The 20,774-nt window shown below is 40.6% G+C and overlaps 1 protein-coding gene across 1 annotated transcript in view; it reads left to right on the top strand.

Annotated features, from left to right (window-relative positions):
• The first annotated feature begins 1,120 nt into the window (after positions 1-1,120).
• Positions 1,121-20,774, top strand: part of mlphb (melanophilin b) — a 33,629-nt gene continuing 13,975 nt past the window's right edge. The window contains exons 1-6 of the mRNA XM_069154952.1: positions 1,121-1,193; positions 3,615-3,756; positions 11,022-11,243; positions 13,032-13,171; positions 15,877-15,918; positions 17,952-18,007. Coding sequence (XP_069011053.1) covers positions 1,160-1,193; positions 3,615-3,756; positions 11,022-11,243; positions 13,032-13,171; positions 15,877-15,918; positions 17,952-18,007 — 636 coding nt within the window. The 5' untranslated portion in view covers positions 1,121-1,159. The remainder of the gene's footprint in view (positions 1,194-3,614; positions 3,757-11,021; positions 11,244-13,031; positions 13,172-15,876; positions 15,919-17,951; positions 18,008-20,774) is intronic.

Here is a 20,774-nt window from a genome sequence, read left to right as displayed (position 1 = left end):
ATTTTAGGTGGTATTCTCCTTTAAAAAGCTTCCATTTATTTATTTAGTATACAGCAAGCATTTGATTAATCCGAGAAACCTACATCCACCTTTGAATATACAAGTATGAAGATGAAGTATGTACACAATCATTCACCTGAATGCAAAGTTACCCCCCCCCCTCCCCCTGCGAAGGCTGTGTCAGTGTTTATTTAATTACCAGTGAGATGGTTGCGTCTGGTGGTTGAGCAAACAAGAAAATTGGATTGCCGGACGAGTCACATGCTTTAAATCAACCCCTCTGGAAAACATACAGCAGCGAGGCAGTGCCATGGGATCAAAGGCGTTCTGTTCATTAGTGAAGAATGACATAAATAAATTAACAACAAAAAAAGGCCCTCTCAGTTCAGGCCCCGTTAATTTTCACATTCATTTGGATGTCATATTCATCATTTTCGTTTACAGTTCTGTCTCAGTCAATGTGGAGCTTTGTGTTTGATGTCCAAACAGCTCTGACTTCACATCACATTACAGTGATTGTAATGACCTTGACACAAAGGACACAAGTCCATGTGTAAATGTTTGGCTGTTTGAAAAAGTTGACCCACCCATTGCACTAACAGCAGCCTTACAACCTTGTTCTATCGCTAAGCATCCTTAAACATCCTTAACGAGGAGGGGAGGATTAAGAAAAGCTGTCGCTCCTGCTGTGACATCACACATTCGAAGACGTCCCAATGCTTTTTTCCTACAAAACACGAATGCAGCATTTACAGTATTAACAAGTAGGCATTGGTTTATACCTTTGAAGTCATGCATCAGCACTCTACTGTAGCATAGGACCCATGACATGTGACTGGGGACTTAAGCCCCAGTGGCCTCATGATCACTGCATATTTAGATTCTCTAAATGCCTCCACACACAAAAAAAAACTGCTTCCAAACCGACTGATTTATTATTAATTATGTACTTTACCAACATTATACTAATGTATTCCAATAGTAGTGTGTATGAGGCCACGGGGGCCAAAAGCTCAAAGCCTGACCCTTTGAAGTAAAGTCCAGGAAGGCGGAGAGGAGGCTGTCTTTCCTTCGTCCTGGTTAACTAGACATGTGATTAGCATTGCTGTCTGCTACTTAGTTTGCCCTGCAGTCAGCCCCGGGCTGCCTTCGGAAGGAAATGCTGCCTGCAGGCGACTCGGCCGACACCAAAGGTAAGTCAGTGTCACCTTGGTGTCTGTTCTAATGCTTACTGTATGTGTGCTGGTATCTCACAGGTGGTTGCTGAAATTTAAATTCTGGAGGTGCTACTTGTTTGAGATTTGTGCTACTTTGTTGGTAGAAAACAGGGATTTAGCCAAACTCATGTCTAAGATGGTTCCAACTTGTTTTTAGAGACATAACGCATGTATTTTGATTTTGTTTTACGCTGCTGCTAATTACTGAACATTAGCTAAGGTTGCCACATTTATTCTTTATTTGCACAGTTGCTCAGTAAAAGTATTTCAGGTTTGAGTGTCTCCACACCTTTTATCAGGTCAAACCTTCCCTTTGCAAACACAAGCAATATGCACCTGTTTAAGACTGTGCATCCACACTGAATTTCACTTTCAAAAAAATACATATTTTTAAAGACCACTGGCTGTAAAATTGTATTTTATTGCCTAAAAAGTAAAAATTTAAGTACTTCATTGAATTTAAATGGATTTTTCTCCTAATGTTCCAACAGGGTTGTATTGAACTAAGGTGTTCACACCTACTATGTAAACACACGTAGAGCAGCGTATACTGTTTGCCTGTTGGAGAATTTAACTGTGGGAAAGTTGTGAGCAATGTTTTTTATTTAGTACAATGTTCTCCTCTCATTCTACCGGTCAGATGGAACTTGATGCGCTTGTTTTTCACTAGCAGTGCGCACTCACAAGAAGCAGGAATTAGATTAGGCTGTCCAATCATTTGAGGTTTCTGTTTTTTACATGGCCTGTGGAAAACAAGACAATTATGTGATGATCCTGAACATTCCTTTACTCTGGCCTGATTCAGTGTCTTTACACGCAGTTCTGTGTGTGTGTGTGTGTGTGTGTGTGTGTGTGTGTGTGTGTGTGTGTGTGTGTGTGTGTGTGTGTGTGTGTGTGTGTGTGTGTCTGGAGGTGTCTGACAGCATGAGTGGAGTTACCTCATCCTCTGAGACCGATGCATTATGAAACAGGACCATGTGAAATATTTGAACAGGCTCCATTGAACAGAGTTGGATGGTTGAACTCTGCCAAACCTTCCACATCACAGGACAGATGCACGCAGCAGAGACGAGACCTCAGAGTCTCTGACCCTCGTTAGACTCTATTATTCTGGTCTGATTTGTTCGGAGGGGAAAAACTATGGCAGAAAAGTAAATAAACTGCAGATTTCTTGATGCCTCAGGTGCCCCCACAGCAAACTGCAGCATTAAGTGTTTGTTCAAAAGCTTTACGTGACTCATGTTTTAGTTTTAGTGGCCGGTGATCACTTGCAGCTGTGCAAATAATTGCTATAGTCTCCAAGGTACTTCTCTTAATAGTTTTAACCACAGGTGTGGCAGATCAGAAAACAGTCACATATAGCATTATAAAAACAGCATCTAGGGCTTTTGTGGAAGATAAATTGTTATTATAAGCATCAAAACTCTGGGAGTTCCAGTCGGCATCAGATCTTCTGCATCTTTCAGCTCACTGTACCTTCAAAGTCACTGTTGTAGTCCACTGTCACTGATCTCATGGCCTTGATTTTAGCTGAAACGGTTAAAGACTTTTGAAGCACCTAACTTTTTCTCCAAGAGCTGGTAGAGACCAAAAACAGAGCTAAAAGAGAGTCAATATCGGACTTCCATTCATCCAGTGGACAGAAACACCAAATGACTGATGTGTAAATAAGTCACTGTTTTCCTTCAACTTTGCTGTATCATCTTAAAATGATGGCATCTTTCTGTTCACAACATATTTGTGATGCTCATATGCTCATACCTGCCTCCTGTGTTTTAGGGCCATCTCCTGGCACCCTCCTGTTTTGTTGTTTCTTCTTGGAAACTAATTTGCATGGCCATCAAACTTTATTTGGAAAATCATCGTACACAGATTGATTAGTCTTGCAAGTTTGTCTGACCTTATCAAAGTTGCCAAACCATCTATGAAGGGCAATATACACACAAAATGAGCAATGCATGCAAACATGGTCGTTTTTGTCTGTGAACATTTGGTTAGTTTTTGGTACAGTGAGTTTGGAGGGTCAGTGAAATACGACAGCTTAGAAAGTGGCATATCAAATTCATCCCCTGAGCTCTCACCGGTAACTTTGACTTGCAGGCACGTTCCCGTGCAAACTTTACTCAGGAAATCTATTTCCAACCCTTCTAACAGTAAGAACCTGGACTGTGACTCTGTCTAATTGATTAACATTCATGTCAGGTTGTGAACTTCAGCACCTAAAGCTCAAATCTTTGTCCATGTGTCACCGATTGATTATTTGCGCCTTATTTGTTTTCACTGCAGTTCATCTTAAATATTGGTATTCATGTAAAAGCCTTCGGAAGTTTCTTACTTCTCTCTTACCACTGTAAATACTAATGACTTCATATTTCTTTATTTCTTATCAACCCACAGTAGCCCAGTTCACCATCATGCCTGACACTGCTGCAGGCAAGAAGCTGGATCTTTCCAAGCTGTCAGACGAGGAGGCCAAGCATGTGTGGAAGGTCGTCCAGAGAGACTTCGACCTCAGGAAGAAGGAGGAAGACAGACTTGGGTGAGTTTATAAAGATCACAACTTTCAGGTTTAACATATTGTTAGATCAGTTAGGCGGCAATTTAACCGCAGTGTGTTTTACTTGTGTTAACCCGTGAGGGATGAGCTGCTGTATTCGTAGATCTGTGTGTAGGAGGGTGCAGAGCAGCCATAAATTTTGGCTCTCGCTCCTAAGCTGTACTCACATGTTGCGTTCACTGTTGCTGGTTGATGTGAACACTGACAATTAACTCAGAATATTGAAGTGAACACAGCTTTCTTTGAGCTTTTGGCGGTAATGATGATGTGTCTGGTTATCACACATATAAGGGGGAGAAAGGGGAATACAATTTTCATATTTTGCCCCCCTCAACCAGAGAGGGCCGAGGCACTTTGCCTTTCAGTTTGGTGTTAAGTTACGTTTTAAACTGTGTACCGTTGTACATATGCACCTGCTGCTGCTACTACAGCATCTTTATTGGATATGTATTCAAGAACGTTAGACTCTTTCACTCGAACGGTCTAGGTTACGTTTCACTTGGCAGTCTCTCATTTAACCATGAGTCAGGAATCACATGTCCTATCTACAAATGATGCCAGATAATTGTTTAATCTTTTTTTATTGAGAAGATGAATGATTGACCAATTTGTTTGATGTAAATTGAGCAGAAAGAGGAAAACAGAGCAGAGCTGGACTAACTTTGTTCCACATCAGCAGCAGCCGATTCAGTCATTTGCTCCTAATTTACTGAGCCGCTGCTGCTCACATGTTTCCCTGGCAACGGTGACTGATGGCTGGTTTAGATATCAGGCTGTGGGAGGAACAGGTTTAGAGGGAATTTCCCCTTCTTTTATGTGGATAACCACTGCAGAGTAGCAGTGGATTCTGAGGACAGTCCACAAAATGAAAACACTCTATGGTACTTTGTTGAAGTCAGAGTTACACCTGCCATGTGTATGTCTGGGCTGATCTCATATTTCAACAAATAAGTTACGTGTGAAAGTTTTCTGGTTTTTAAACTTTAAATGGATTCTTGAAACATGCATTCAAGGCCAGGTTATAGGCAAAAATTAAGATATAGGGTCTCCCAACTGTGAAGTCACCAATTGGTTTGTGAACTGCTCTTTTGAAGCCTCCAGTCTTGCATTTTGGCCGTCGCCATCTTGGTTTTCGGGAGTCAGAAAAGACCATCTACCAATACCCATACTACCACTATTTAATATACCAGAAAAAATATTTAGTATATGTCTCAATACATACCATATGAAATGCAGTATGCCAAACATACCATAATGTCCTTCAACATCTGGTCGCATTTTGCAGTCTGCTTCGCTGGCTGTTCTGACCCACAATCGTCTGTGCAGTAGATACATCACATCGACTGTTAGTGGCACTAAAGCTCCGCCTGGTTGCAACTTGCAAAAGGAAGAAGAGTATTTAAAAGAAGCAACCTTTTTCTTTTTGCTTTAATTGTTGCACCTTGGATTACAACATATATGACCAAGAGGGTCAAAGTTCAGGGCACAATGTTTTTAGTAGTATTTGTCAATTGTATGCGTACTGCATGCAACAGTACATTCTTTGTGAAGGGTAGCTGCAGTACGTACTGAAAGTAAAAAGAAAAAGCAGCTCATGTTTGGATGAGTTGGTGAGGAACGAGGGGGTGGAGCTGACTGAGAACCCGATGACACTATGCCTCACCCATCTATACCAGAAACCTGACTGCACCCGAGGGATAACATAGCTCTATTTGAGGCCTGATATCTAATTAAGGATGGAATTGTTTTCATAAAGACCACCAGAATACTAATCAGAAGAAGTGAATTTAGCTAATGACACCATAATGACTTGTAGAAAACATTTATTGACTTTGCATTCCATGAGAGAAGTTGTCGTGTTTGAATAATTGTTTTTGGAGCCAGCCCCTGGTGGCCCTCAGAGGTATGAAAAGGACATCAAGTTTGAATAATACAATCCTTGGGAAATCACCTATGAGGCCTTATTGTCTCAGTTCATAATACACTTTGATGCTCTGCTTCCCAAAGCCTGGAAACACTTTAATTTGATAACATTTAGGATAAACTGTTTCAGCTATACCTGACGGAGGGAACATTTGGGCTTTTTGTAAATGTTATAAAAAAAAAAAACATTTAAACCAGAAGACATACAAAGACCTGTGTGGGTGTGCAGGGGCTTAAATAAAAGTCAGGTAAAATATGGGGTCTGTCCATATAAAAGTGGACGTAGCTGTCAGGTCTGAAAAATGAGGCCGATGTGGAAGTTACTTAAGCTGCAATACCACCAATGCCATTAGAGGTTGGCTCCAAAAAGTCTCCGGCTCCATAGACTCCCATTCAACATCTCTCATAAAATTCTCTGTCAATAAAATTTCTCCAAGAGATATTTTTGTGTTGTTAGCTAAAGTCACTCCTTCTTATTAGTGTTCTGGAGGTCCATCTGAAAATAGTCCCGTCATTAATTAGAAAACACGATTAAAAAAAAAAGTGTTTTGGGGGCGTGTCTGTTTGATTGACAGGCATGTGGTGCAGCCAGGTTACGGCTAACGGTGGGAGGGACGTAGTATCGCCAAGTTTCAAATCAGATCGAGTCAGATCCACAACTCGCTTCCCCCACGCTCGTCCAAATATGGTCACTAACGGCTCCAAACCACTCGGGGCTGGCAAGATGGCGACGGCTATAATCTGAAGTCGAGGCTTCATAACGTCCCTGTTGGGTCTGTTTTATTATGACAAATCTATTCCCTCTGTCTTCATACACTGCTGTGATCACCAGGGACTCCAGTCACCCATCTCATCTTGCACTTGCTAATCTTCCCAATTTAAGACCTTTTTTAAAAAAATGCACTGAAAATATTTTCTGTAGATCCTCCTTTTGTTGTTTCAGCCAGAGAAAACTGCATCATATGTGCGGTTAAAAAGTGTCTTTGCTCATCTACATGTCCTCTTACACTGATTTACATACAGCACATTGTCACAATGAAACCTTCTTGTCTCCAGTCTGCATTTCCCAAAATAAACAGGATGGATGGCAGTAGATGGACAGATTCAGACTGTAGGGCAACACCGTCCTCCTTCAGTTTCAATCATTTAGGCTGCGGTTCTTTGCCAAGGTTCCTCTTTATCTTTTTATTTTCCATTCAAACGAGCCATTGTTTGCTGCTCAGGCAACTGTTGTTTTCTTCCGAGGCCTCTGCGACCTATACATAGATACAACTCTTCATGTGGTTCACATATAAAACTGTCCACGCCTAAATCTTGTAAAAGGTCAACCTGAAGTCAATGATGCTTTAATCTCAAAATACTTCCGAGCCACTTCCTGCTGTGGGAATCATTAAAAAGGAAAACAAGAAAAAGTGGACGTTTGAAGCGTCACTATTTAAATTAAATAGATCAAAGGACTTTCTAATAAGAAAAGGGAACCGTCAGTGACAAACCTTTGTTAGCCCTAACAACTTTATATGTTGATTTTATGTAAACAATGTGATTTTTGTAGCCAGAAAAAACTAAAACAAATGCAGCTTTAAAGCAGAAAAAAATCTATATTTTTTTCATATTAAAAAAAGATCATATAACAATATGTGTGTACAGTAACTCACAGAGAAATTTCTTACCTGCTCTGAAGAGGTTTGTCGTGTCTTTCAGCTTGTTGTTTTGGTTTTCTGGCAGGCTAGTTTACTATTTCTTTGCACTCTTATTATCGTTTCTTTTGGTCACAAAATGCAGCCGTGTTCAGGCAAAAATTTAAAGTCAGGGACTAACTGGGGAACAAAGTGGAGCCTTTAGCAGACAGATTGTTTTCTCAGGAGTTGGCAGAGAAACGTAAGCATTGGACTCTTTTTTTTATAAATAATTAAAAGTGGACAAAAAATTAACTCCAAATAAATGCTAATTTTGATCTTAATTAATTAGCTAATAGGCAACTATTCTTCTATTGAAGAGCACATTCTTACACGTGTCGTTATCTCAGCAGAACTTCCTGCATCATGTTGAAAATATTCTCTTTAGGTTTGTTGAGCTGAAGCAGACTAATGTTAGTTTATGCAATAGCGCTGCACTGTTTTTTTCTTAAGTTATATTTGTAGTATGAGCAAAGACTTAATAGAAAATAAAGCATAACAGCCACCTGACTGATTCAGATCAAATCTATCAATCATAATAACCTTTCAGTTAAACCAGGTAATAGATGTCCTTGTCATATTATAGTTGTATTTAAATTTTCTTGTCAAATCTAGTGAGCACTTAGTGGGTCTTTCTCTGGGAGGCATTGTGTTTTAACAATACAACATTGTGTGTTTCTCTGATTCTCACTTTCACCTGCCTGAATGTATTTTATTGTAACTTGTCAGACGCTGGAATCGACTTAACAGAGAGGCAAAGAGGAGAATTTGAGATTCTGATGTTAAGATAAAAGACTGAGAGTCGAGTAAACCTGCTGAAGCTCCAGTGAGAGCTGAAGCCTGAAACAACAAGTGACACTACAGAGGTTTGATTTGTGTGGACGGATGTGGGGAGAAGATCACCATTTATGGGAACAGTCAGACGGAGGCAGCTAGGAAGACCAAAGTTACTAAATGAACGTCTGGCTGCCGCACCCGGATTCCTGAGCTTCGCCAGCTAAGCAAAAGTTCTGCAGTACCTGCTTTTAATCAAATACAGGGGATGGTGAAACTTTGGGGACCAACTAAGTTTGTTGCTTGTTAAAAGTGTGTAAATAGACACATATATCTTGTGATATCAAGAACTTGAATGACTTTTTGTACTTATTTAATTGGCTCTATCAACTTTATTAATTGATAACATATCAATACTGTTGTTGGCTGTGTCCCGTGGCTGTAAAATGGCAAAATAAAGAAAATTCCCTTCCTATTCCTTGGATGTTACTGTTATTCTGTTACAGTGTGTTGCGTTGAGTGGAAAACTGCAAGGCAATAACCACTTAATCCAATCACTTGCAGTTTTAATGGAGCTTTCAGCCATTTTTCATGGCCTTCTTTGGTGGGTGCAGATCTCTAAAAAGCTCCTGCAGCACACCAGCTCTAAACTGCCGACAGCCCCTGCAGAGGGTAGCTTAGAGCACTCGCTCACTCTTGGTTACACTTGTCTTTAATATTTGACTTTGCCAGCATTGTATCGGTGCTTGAAAGGTCTGGAAGTTTCCTTCTGCACACACATGAAATCGTAGGAGGGCATGTTGTATGCCAGATTTGTGGGCTTTGATACTTCAGAGGAGGGCAGATTTAACAGATATTACTTTTAAATCACACCACCACTGGCCAGCGGCTGTATCTGCAAAGGCTTATGGGATACTTCCAAAGTCTCCCATTTATCCCGGACTGTAATTTAAAAAGCATGGCCTTGAAAAAAAAAAAGAGCTTTCATAAACAATAAGCATCCTCTCATCCTTGCTGGGTGTTGTTGCCAGACTCCACCTAAACTGTGACATTTGGGACTTGTTATCTGAATTCTTTCCTTTCCTATACTGTCAGCATCTCGCAGCGCTGAGCGAGGCTCTCACCATCCCAACAATCAGCACAAGTTCGCTTTTAAACTTTGCTGAAGAAAACGGTCTGACTAGAAGCAATTTAGTCAATTACAGCACATGTATACAGCTGCCAAAGCCCCCAGAGGATGGGAGGGACATTTTACTGGTATCACTGCAGTGCACAATTAAATGATAAGCTGAAGACACAGTGTTTTCAAAGTTTACAACAAAACCAAAAGTTTATTTAAATTACAGGAACTTGAGGCTTCATGCACATAAGCAGAGATATAAAAGTAAATATATTCTCATACTGAGCATTTTTGATAACACTGTTTAGTCTGATATTTGCCAGTTCCAGTAATTAAGATCTGAATTAGGGGACAATGCAGATTGAGTCTCTTCTATCTTTGACTTATTTTCTTATTCATAACTGTTGCATGAAACGTTTCCTGCAGAAACTCGCCAACATTTTCAGCGTTTCCATGTAACGAGGCTGACATAATGTTTACAGAGAGCTGCCAGAGTTAAGCCACTTGTTGCCATCCATGTGCTGACAACCATCTCTTCACTCATATTTGTCAGCCAGCATTTTGTATAATGCGGTGGTGTACGGTTTGTTTTTATAGCTGGACAAACATAAAGTGACTAATAAGTCAGAAACTTAACCTTCACATGTTCCATGACAGCTCAACAGTTGCATTTTGGAGGAAATGAGCTTATTTTCTTGGTTCTGAGAGGAGTAATGTAGGAAATGGTTAGCTTAGCTTAGCATAAATACCAGAGTCAGGAAGAAACATCTTTTCTCGGATCGTCCAAGAGCAAAAACATACACCAGCAAAGATACAGCTGCCTTATTTAGACATCTTACAAGACCAGACTGTCTTATATGTGATTTAAAAGGGAGTTATGCATTAGACAAACAACAGTTTGGCCATTCAAACACTGTAAGCACAGCCTTTGGTTTGCAGTTATTGTACTACATTTGACTAAATTTCACGGTAAACAACATGCAAACAGCTTTTTGAGTCAAAGTTTGAGAAAGAAATCTTCACGTTTCTTAAATGTGGATTGAAAACATGATTAAAGGCTAATTCCTGCAGCCGAAGCACAACAACATTGTTAGTGTTTGTCCAGATTTGACGGATTTTACAATAAAATCACATATCTAATAGCCAGCAGCTGTATTTTAGCTGTGTCCCACTTGCTGCTGATCTGGGCTAAAACATAACTGCACAGTTATATCGATGTCAACAATACTTAAATAACAAATGCACAACTTGGCTTAAAGCAATTTGTAAATAGTTATCAATGTTGATTTGACCTTCTTTATAGCATATCTGATGAGTGTTATTGCGCATTAAAGTCTGCCACTAAGTACAAATCAATGTGAGCCACATATCTCTGAAACTAAAGTAAACATATTAATTTATTTTCCTTCAACAACCACATGAATCTCCTTCACTGCATGTAGTTAACAGCTGAGTTTTATCTCAACTGTTGCTTGCACACCTAAAAGGTTTTCCGTGCTTGTTACTATATGGTCTGTGGTGTGTTTTCTTTCACAACCATACAGTCGATTTGTTAATGCTCTCTGGAGAGAGTGAGGTAAATGACAGATGCTCTTTCATAGTTTTTACTCTTAATATGATACCAGATGTGAAATACAAATTTCCACAGGCATTGAAGGTGACTTGTTCGTTGGTAGTTTGCCGACCTTTCAGCCTCTGAGTACAGAACAGAAAATTATTCCAATTTCCACATTGTTGTCTTGTGGTTTTTTCAGCGAGCTAAAGACCAAGATTGAGAGGGAAGACACCAAGAGAGAGCTGTTGGGGAACCAGACCAGCCTGACCGAGTCTCACTGCATCCGATGTCTCGAGCCCTTCAAGTTCCTGGTCAACAGCAAGCGTCAGTGTCTGGACTGCCAGCTCTTCATCTGCAAGTCCTGCAGCCGCTACAACAAGAAGGAGTGCGGCTGGGTGTGTGATCCCTGTCGCATGGCCAGGTAGGAAATGACACATTTAAAAAATGAAACTAGCAGGTAATTTGAAGGAAGTTCAGCACCTACAATCCAAGAGGCGTCACCTTTTCCAGAGGGCATTCGGTGGCAGTGTGAAGAGGTGAGAGGGAGTCCTGGAGGTGTTTTGACTCCTTCGGGTTCCCAGTCTCAAGTTTCATGGTCATTCCATTAATAAAAGTGGTGACTTGGACTTCATCCTTTTGGACTCAGCCTTGACTTTTACTCAGTCACTTTTCAGGCGTTTTCACATTTGAAAGTCAGGAACAAAATCCAAACCAAGGTTCATGTTTTCATTACACTGCACACATCTGATCCGAGTAGTTTTGGTTTCATATTGCAAGTTTGCAAACACACTAAAAAACATTGCATGACACACCGACATCATGTTGTCATCCCCTACACGGGCTGCGTATCCCTGTGTTTGACATTGATTGGTTTGTAGACGGGCGTACGTCTGACGTTGGTGTGTTGTCAATTTGGCTGGTAGCCTTTTCCACTTTAATGGAGAAAAATGAATGAACATTAATTTTGCTGCTTTTATACTATTCTTAATATGGAATTACTATCAGCACTTTTTTCCCCCTCAGACAATATGTTATAAGTTTTGTATTTGTATGTGTTTTTTCATATTGATTTTTTATTTCTCTGTTGGACCAAATCAGAATGAAATATTTCATCTCCTCCTCTTCATAAATGCTACAGGGGCTAATTTGTATGCGTCTTCCGGCTGTTTTCCTTCTTCTCTTGTTTAATTGGTAGCAATAGCCGACCTCAACTTCCTGTAAATGGGCTGAAAGTCCGAGGGTTTGGTCTGGACCTTCGAAATGTCGATTTCAGTCCAGACAAAAAAAGTAGAGTTTGAAGGAGCCTCGTGCAACGGTCTGGACCAAAGGAACCAAATGTGGTCCAATCAAACTGAATTGATCTGGATGAAACTGAACCGCGGTTCGGTGAGTTTACAGTGTGAACACTTTTTGGATGGTTCAGACTTTTAGACCACTTACAGGAAGTTGAGGCAATACACCGCAAATTAAACCCCCGACTTAAAGCTGTTAATGGAATTTTGATATTAATAAGCAGAGATCAAAGAGTCACGGGAGTGTTAGCTTTAATGTTCCACAGAAGAGGTTTTTCAATGCAGTTGTTTTGGTTTGAACACTCAGACTGTGAAAGACAATGTACAGAATGTGTGAGCTTTCAGCAGCTTGCAGACAAACGTGTTGTTCTGAGTTGGTCATTCAGTGCACAACAAGAGTTATGCTTTTACTCAGTCTGGGTAAAATGAATTTAGCTACAGATGACTCTCGGCTCAGTGCCCTCTCAGTCCTTGTGCATGTGTACATGTTTTTCTGTTCTGTGTCTTGCTCAAGCTTGCTTTGACAGCGTTTGACGGACGTTCTGGCAGCAGCCGTTTCAATGGTCACAGCTCAGATCGCTTTCACTGCTCAAGCTCGGCTGGTTGCAGCAACAGAATTTAATACATCCAGCTCCATATGTAACCATTAGGCTATTGTTTGCTCAGATGAAGCTCATACTGAACAGTCCTCAAACAGCTCAACTCATGTCTGGAAAATATCAAGCCGTCCATGTCATACTTGAACCTGCACTCTGCAGGTTTTATGTGACAACGGAGGCACATCCAGCCCCCTTTATGTTGGCGTCGTTGTCCTGTCAAAAGTATGTTCTGTAACGGACCTGGTCTGTATCTATTTTGGCTTTTTTTTTTTTTTTTTTTTTTTTTTTTTTATGTGTTCCTTTCATTTCCTCGAACAGGGTCCTTAAGATTGGTACATTGGAGTGGTACCACGAGAACGTCCGTGCCCGCTTCAAGCGCTTCGGCAGCGCCAAGGTGATGCGATCGCTCTTCAAGCGGTTGAGCGGAGATCACAGCTGCTCTCAGAGCGACCTCGGAGGTGAGCCGTCCAACTTTTCTTCAGTTTGTTTGTAACTTAATCAGTTTTTCACGGTTTTTTTTAAAGTAAAGTTTACATCTGGAAATTCTAAATCGTTGATGCACATGTCAAAATCTGTATTTGTTTACCCAACAAATACCATCTGAAGCAAAGAGATTCGACCCTGAAACAGCCTTGTGGTCGGCAGTCAAACACTGTGGTTACTCTGGAAACTGAAAGTTGCCAAGTAGAACCTCTGTATGAATGTGCAAATGAAAGATTACAAACTTGGTCGAATGTCAGGTCTCAGGTCAAGGTTACTTTAAAGGGGCAACCTCAACAAATTTCCATCTGTTCCACTATTTTCAAGCCCAGAGGAGTAGCTGCCGGTCAGAAGTCCAGTCTGCCAGAGTCAGAGAGCGCTGAGTCGAAGTCATGGAAGTCTGCTTGAGCTTACCATGAGAAATCCCCACTAAATGAAAGGCTTCACTGAGATTCAACAGCTGCATATTGAGCTGTAACTGAATGGAAAATGTGCATTTGGGCTTTTGAATGGCGCTCGGTCTTATTGGTAAAACATCAGCATGAAAATTGTTGTCTCATGTGAACTGTGTCAAGAATTTGAGTTGCAATGCTTCTGTTTTTCTAAGTGAAAACAGCTATAATCGCGTCTTCTTCACGTTCATGCAAGTAGCACGGGCTTTATCGGACTGATTGATGGTCACTGCAGTCATCATATCCTCTTCAACATCATAAAAAAAAAAAAATCTAAATTCGAGAATATGTTTTGAGACAGTGGTGTTTATCCCTCTGGCAGAGTCTCTAGACTTTCATGATCTAGAACCAGGTTAATCAAGGTTAATTTAATTGTCATTCTGACCATATCCATATTAATACACATACAGTGGAAAGAGATTACGTTTTATCAGGACCAGGGTGCAAAGATAATTATCCAAAAATTCCTGAACACAATTAAAATGTGTAGCTAAAAACATACATAAAACATACCAAAGACAAAGAATTAAAAGACAATAAAAAGTGCATCAAGTAGGAAAAGTAATAAATGTAAGACATAAAATATTACAGTCAGTGTGTCCTATAGTAAAGGTTCAACAAGGTGCAGAGTGTTGAACAGTCTCATTGCCCTTTGAAAGAAACTGTAACACAGTCTGGTCGTGTTTGATTTCATAGAGCGGTATCAGAAGATCGAACAGTCCATGAGAAGGGTGGGAAGACTCTTTCACAACGCAGAGGGCTTTTTTCCTGCATGTGTCCTGGTAATTGTCCTGAATGGTGGGGAGTGAGACCCAGATGACCTTCTCGGTCATCATCACAACTCGCTGCAAAGTCTTCCTGTCCGATGCACTGGAACTTCCGTTGGCCATGTTCTTCACTTAGTCGCCCATCTGTCGACGAGAGCCTCCATTTTTTGTGACACTGCGTCACTGGAGAGAAGTTTCCGCTCACTTTTTCTGACAGTCCGCTGTCATCAGCCGGCTGCCAGATCTGTCACAAAAATTTAATCTCCTCCATCTTTTCCTGTTTTTCCGGCTCCGGCTCCTCACAGCTGCCGCAGACAGTCTTTAAGGCCTTTTTTTTTTTTTTGTCCATAATGATGCATCTCCCCCATCTGCTCTACCTCCGCAGACATTATTATCAGATTCACTAATGTGGTGAAAAGTTGTGTTTATGTTTTTCTGCTCATGTTTAAAGTCTGGTGCAGCGATAGAATTGAAGCTTCATCAAAAAGTTTTCCTCTCTCAGCACTGCCAACATCCTCCAGCCGCACCCGCAGCGTATTAAACAAGTGCCTTTGAAGAACACTGTATATCAGCTTTAGGCATTAGTACACACAGCAGATCTCCAAGTGAGGTCATAGCAGGAGGAGATCAATGGATATGATGAATTATGAGGAGGCAGACGGGCCTCCTGGTACTGTTTACACCGAGTCACCCTCTGGGATTTTTTTGGGGGGAGGAATACAGAGCGAGTCGGTTGGCTGGCTCAATCCAGCGGGGCCTTGTGATCATTCAGTCACATGTCTCCCATTTCTGTGCCTGGAATTAAAGGATCCAGTCCTGCAGGGCTCCGACCGACCAGAAGCAGCTGGAGGAGGAGGAGGAAGAGAGGGAGAACAAAACTTTTGTTGTGTATTTATGTGAAAATCCAGCGTGCATAGATGCACAGTGTTGCGCTGGTCATTAATATACACGTTAGCATGATCAGCAACTCATCGCATGTAAAGAGTCACGTGACCACATCCATTAAATTCAACATGCATGACTGTAGACACACACACACACACACACACACACACGCACATTCTTTGGATGTCTTTTTCACTGTATGTACTCTGCTGCGGTCCGTCGGGCCCCCAAAGCTCAGAGGGTGTCATCCTACGTGCATACTATCTTTGCCGAGTCTTTCAGCACAGTACTTTGTTTGCACGTGAAAGTTTATTTCAGTCAGTTGGCAAACTCCGACTGCTGCTTCTGTGTCTGATTATTATTTTATGGGGAAAGTAGCTGTATTATCTCAATTTGCTAAAGCTCTGTATTACAGCTAATAGATGGTGAAATTTTAAACCTAACGTCATTCATTTTCATTGTAGGAGACGTGAAAGTCAGAAGGTAATTAAAGCAGTTAAAAGCAGGCTCCGGGATAATTCATGTGAAACTTTAATTGAATACACCTCATTAAGTCATATCCTGCCTGATGTTTTCCAGAGCCGCGTGAGTACGACACACAGAGCATGCCCGAGGTCCACAGTAAGTATTCTGAACAACATGATGGATATGAACCATCAGGGAAGGACAGATTTTATAGATAGACAGGTTTGATTGATTGCTATTTCTATTTTCATAACATTGGTTGAAATCACATAATAAGACAATAATTATTTTAATAAACAATGAGGTAATTTAGTGCCAGTTCGGAGCGGTTTTCCATCTGACTCGATCTGATTGTAAACCCGACAATACTACGCCCCGCCCACCGATAGCCGTAACCTGACTGCACCACAGACCTGTCAAACAAACAGACACGCGCCCAAAAACAATGCTGGTTGAGGCTTATTTTCTAATTAATGACGGGATTATTTTCAGATGGACCGCCAGAAAACTGATGAGAAGGAGTGACTTTAACTAGCAAAACCGAGGTAACTCGTGGACAAATTTATTGACTTCGACATTCATGAGACACGTTGAATGGGAGTCTATGGAGCCGGAGGCCTTTTGGAGCCAACCTTTAGTGGAACTCGGTGGTATTGCAGCTTAAACGCACTTATGCATTGCCCTCATTTTTCAGAGCTAAAAGCTGCGTCCACTTTTATACACAGTCTATGATTCAAACAAACCAAACGTTGGGCAAATATTTGTGTGGGACACATTACCAAAGCTGAAAGGTAGTCTAAACGTTCCCTATGTCTATCTAAACGTAGAAAATGCAGGTAACAGGCCGCGCCCTGAGTAAGTTAATGACGAAACAATTATATTTTATTTCAACGCAACTTTCCAAACTCCCACACTGAGTAAACACAGTGAGCATAAAAGGAAGTTAAAGTTTCACGTTAGATACTCATATGTGGTGCTTTCTACATCAGTCTGCTGACCTGTATGAGTTGGGGTGTTATTCCGCGACTGTTTCCTCGTATGTCCGGCAGTGATCTTTGGGTTTCAGTGGAAATGTATTTGTTGTAGCTGCGTTTACAGGTTTTAGAAATTTTAAAAAGTGTGGGACATTGTCTCTTAAAATGTGGGACACCTGGTCACCCTATCTATGATATACAGATCTGCAAACACTATATGGACATACTTCCAAACTACTGCAATGATGTCAAACTGCGTCTTGTTCTCCATAATGTGACGGTTAATCCGGCCGTGTGTGGTCCGTCTTTATCCTCTTCGGAGTCCCGTTAATGTTTAATAAACTCTCTGGTTAATTAAATGTATAAATTGTATGAGAATATGCATGCTGGTATCTGTAAAAAGAGTGATTTGAGATTCACTATGAGGTTCAAATAATTCTCCGTTTAGAGTAGGCAGGTTTGAATGTCTCACATCATCTGGCTCCTGTTCACAGTGACCCGGTGCCAGGGAAATTTTAGTCAGAGAGAGTTGAGAAGATTTAGAGAAAAATGTTATAGCCAATTATCATTAGAGGTTGTAATAGTAAAAGCACTTTTTAGTGTGTTTTGCAGAAGTTTTTTTGCAGATTATTTCTTTAAGCGATGCAGCATATGTCCATAAAATAAATTATGTTATTAACTGTATTGCATATGAGCGTAATCCGTGGTGTTGTTATTAGACATAAATGGTCAATCTGATCACTTTGAATTGAATTTGAATTGTCTTCTTTTTTGCAGCTTTTGTTGCTCCCAGTCTGTCTTTCCTGTCCGTCTGTATCCAAGAGGAAACTGTTACTGTAGAAATGGAACTCAGTCATAAACACTCTCATAAAAGAGGGACTGAAAACACGCAATGCTCCTTCTTTGTTTGTTTTGTGCTGTACTTTCTCCAACAGATGGAGTTTAAACAAAAACAACAACTATTTTTTGCAATAATCTCAATATAAATAGCAAAGTCGTTGGTTTATTGTTGGTTTGAAAGAGATTTAGCTTTTTACTCTGGATGGTGAACAAGTCACTTTGAATTCACTCACATTGTACATTTTCCAGTGCATACACTTTGTGAAGTGCAACACCATTATATTTGTGTCCTGCATTTCTTTCCAGAAGTCATTTTGTGTGCAGTATGTCGTCCTTCAGTTCCTCTAACACAACTCTGTCTTTCCTCTCTATTAGCAGATGGATATGAGGAGCACAGTATGGATGCAACAGACTCACAACAATACAAAGTGGTACGACAATTCATGTTTAAAGGTTTTCTGTCTTTGTTAAAGAAGTGTGGTTCTTTACCGTGCGTGCGCTTTCTTATTATTTTCCTGATCATTGTTTGTTTGTTGAGCACAGTAAATAAATCTCAGGTACTTGAGTTTTAGCGAGTTTGTGGTCAGTGGGAAAAATTCCCCTATGATAGGCATCATAAAAAATAAGAAGCAGATATTAATTTGTACACAAGCTGCAGAGCATTAGTCATCCCGGTGTTGCTCACTGCGAGGCCTTGACACGTGGAAAATTATCAAACAACACCCAAAACAACACTAAAATATCTCTTAATTAAGGAGCAACATCCTGTTTGGTAATTAAAAAAACATTTGGGTGATAGGGCGGGATCAAAGCTCATCTGCAGTACAGACAGTTTCAGATCAGCATGTTGCATGCACATGTGGTGTTTTGAAATGACCCCGGCGTGTCCGCTGTGGTCAGCGCTGATGTTCGTCATGCCGGTGGGTTGAATCGCAGCAGAGGTGTTTTTCTGAACGGGTTTATCTCAGTGATCTAGGTCAGCCCCTCGTGAACAACTGGAATGTCTTGACAGCTGTTGACAGCTGATGTTAGATATGGTCAAAGCCGGCGCTGCACGGCCGCGGTGTATCGTGGGTAAATACCAGGCCGTCATACATAATCGCACACATAGAGGAGCCCGAGCAGAGTTGAAAGAGTCTTGGCTTGAAGTCCTGAGAAAGTAAAAAAAAAGAAGAAGAAAAAAAATGGGGGCCCTCAGTCCGCTGGAATTCATCATAAAAACCGAGGCTACCATTGTTTACACCACAGTCTCTGTGTAATGTAGAAGCTCCGCTTGGATGTTTACTTTCAATCTCTGCATCTGCTGTTGTGTTGAAAAAAATGACAGGACTCCTTGGCTCTGCTGCATCTGCAGATTCTTTTGTGACGCGGCTGCTGATGAAGGTTATATTTATATCTTATATGATTTTACTTTTCATGGAGTTGAACAAAAAGAAGGCCAAGTGTTGTTTCCTGCAGCCCTCGTTTGAGTTTTTCTTTTTAGACAAAGTGCCCTCTACTGGTCCAAATGGAGAAGTGTAGGGAGAATTTTTTACACATCATTGGTCCCTATGATGAATCCTACATGACATTTCACCTAATCAGAAAAGTTATAAACGAGCTAGGAGTCGTTTTGGCAGTGAGGCTCGATGATTCCTGGGTGGAGTGGACGCTCTGCCAACACAGGAACAAGAACATGTGTCTTAAAGGAAGCCACTCTCTTTTCTAGGTCACGTCGCCAAGTAGCCCCAGTTTGTGCCTCTCATTTAACATTTCAGTCGAGTCGAAGCATCCAGGATGAAAAATATTTTGTTTCCTCAGTGAAAACTGTCTCGTGAGTTTTATTGGCACATATCTCAGTGTTTTATGCTTTCATGTGGAATAATGACTTCATGTTTTTGTTTGTGTCTTACCACAACAACAAAAAACATAATCCAGATGGTTATAAGAGTGTTTGAGGAAGACTCTGGACAAAGTTGCCATCGAGGTGGCAGCTGCCAGTCTTCTTTTATTTTACTGTTTCCCTCATATTCCTGCAGATTGTGGCTTTCAAAAAAAAAAAAAAAACACCGCTGGCAACTAGACAGAAGAGAAATGTGAAGACAGTGCAAGAAAGTTGGTTGTTTTACTGCAGAGCTGTACATGTGAGGGTTAGGATTACTGTGCTTCAAACAGCACCACATCTATTCTGCATTTAATTACGTTTGACAGCGTTTGCTGTTTACGTCTGCGTTTGCTCACTTTCACCAGCACCAAGTCAGATATACTATATACAGAAAAATGGGACTTTTCCAGTTGTAATTATGACTTTTCAATGACACACTAATTTTTAATAAGTTGGTTACCCTGTTTTGTGTTTGCTTATCTCTGTAGAGAAATGTGTGTGGATATAAAAAGTCTGTTTTGGGTTTCTGTCCATACTCTCGTCTCTGCTGGTGATGGTGTTTCCTTTCTGCTCTCCAAAGAGGAAAAAGACCAAAAGGCGGTTAACTGTTGATCCCATTGATTTCAAACTGGGCAGTGACTTCAGCAGATCAAGAGGACGGTCAAATCAGGTAGAAGCTGGACAACTGACCCCAACTGAACCAGCCTGCATGTCTTTATTCGTTGGCCATCTGTCTGTTTCATCTGCTCGCCCGTCTGTTTTCCATCTTTGCCAAACATTGTCTGGTTCTGATAGACAGTATTATACCAGCACCTTCATTTTTCTCTCTTGCATCTGGCCACAAAATACTCTTTCGTACACATCCAAATGTGCATGCTTGTGTGCACGACACCGACACGACTTGTTCGTTTGTTTACAGAAACTTCTGTCAAGACAGACTTTTAAAATAAAAAAATAAAAAAAAGCTATTTAATCTTTTTGATGTTTACATTTGAAAGTAAATCTGAAACACTCTGAAAGACGAGTTGGATGAGCAGAGATATTGCAGTACTGACCACAACTAACATATCATTCATCTGGACACAAAACTAATGGCATTCATATTTCTGAATTGATTTGGTTACCATTTCACTCAAAATTGAGCAAAAACACTTAAACTAGCACTGCTGATATTGTTTTACATAGTAGTCCAGAGTCCTTTCTTATTTGTGTTTGATTACATTAATATTTGTATTAATCAATACAAGAATATTATCTTATTTGCATGCAGAGGATGAATAAGTAAATGTACAAATGGTGATTCAGCTGTTGCTGGTAACTTAACTCTTCACTGA

This window comes from Embiotoca jacksoni, unplaced genomic scaffold, assembly GCF_022577435.1.
Source record: "Embiotoca jacksoni isolate LCO1_2020_lvr unplaced genomic scaffold, fEmbJac1.0.p SCAF_2, whole genome shotgun sequence".
NCBI classification, from domain to species: Eukaryota; Metazoa; Chordata; class Actinopteri; family Embiotocidae; genus Embiotoca; species Embiotoca jacksoni.
Note: the sequence above shows the minus strand (reverse complement) of the source record. Positions and strands in the feature narration are given on the sequence as shown.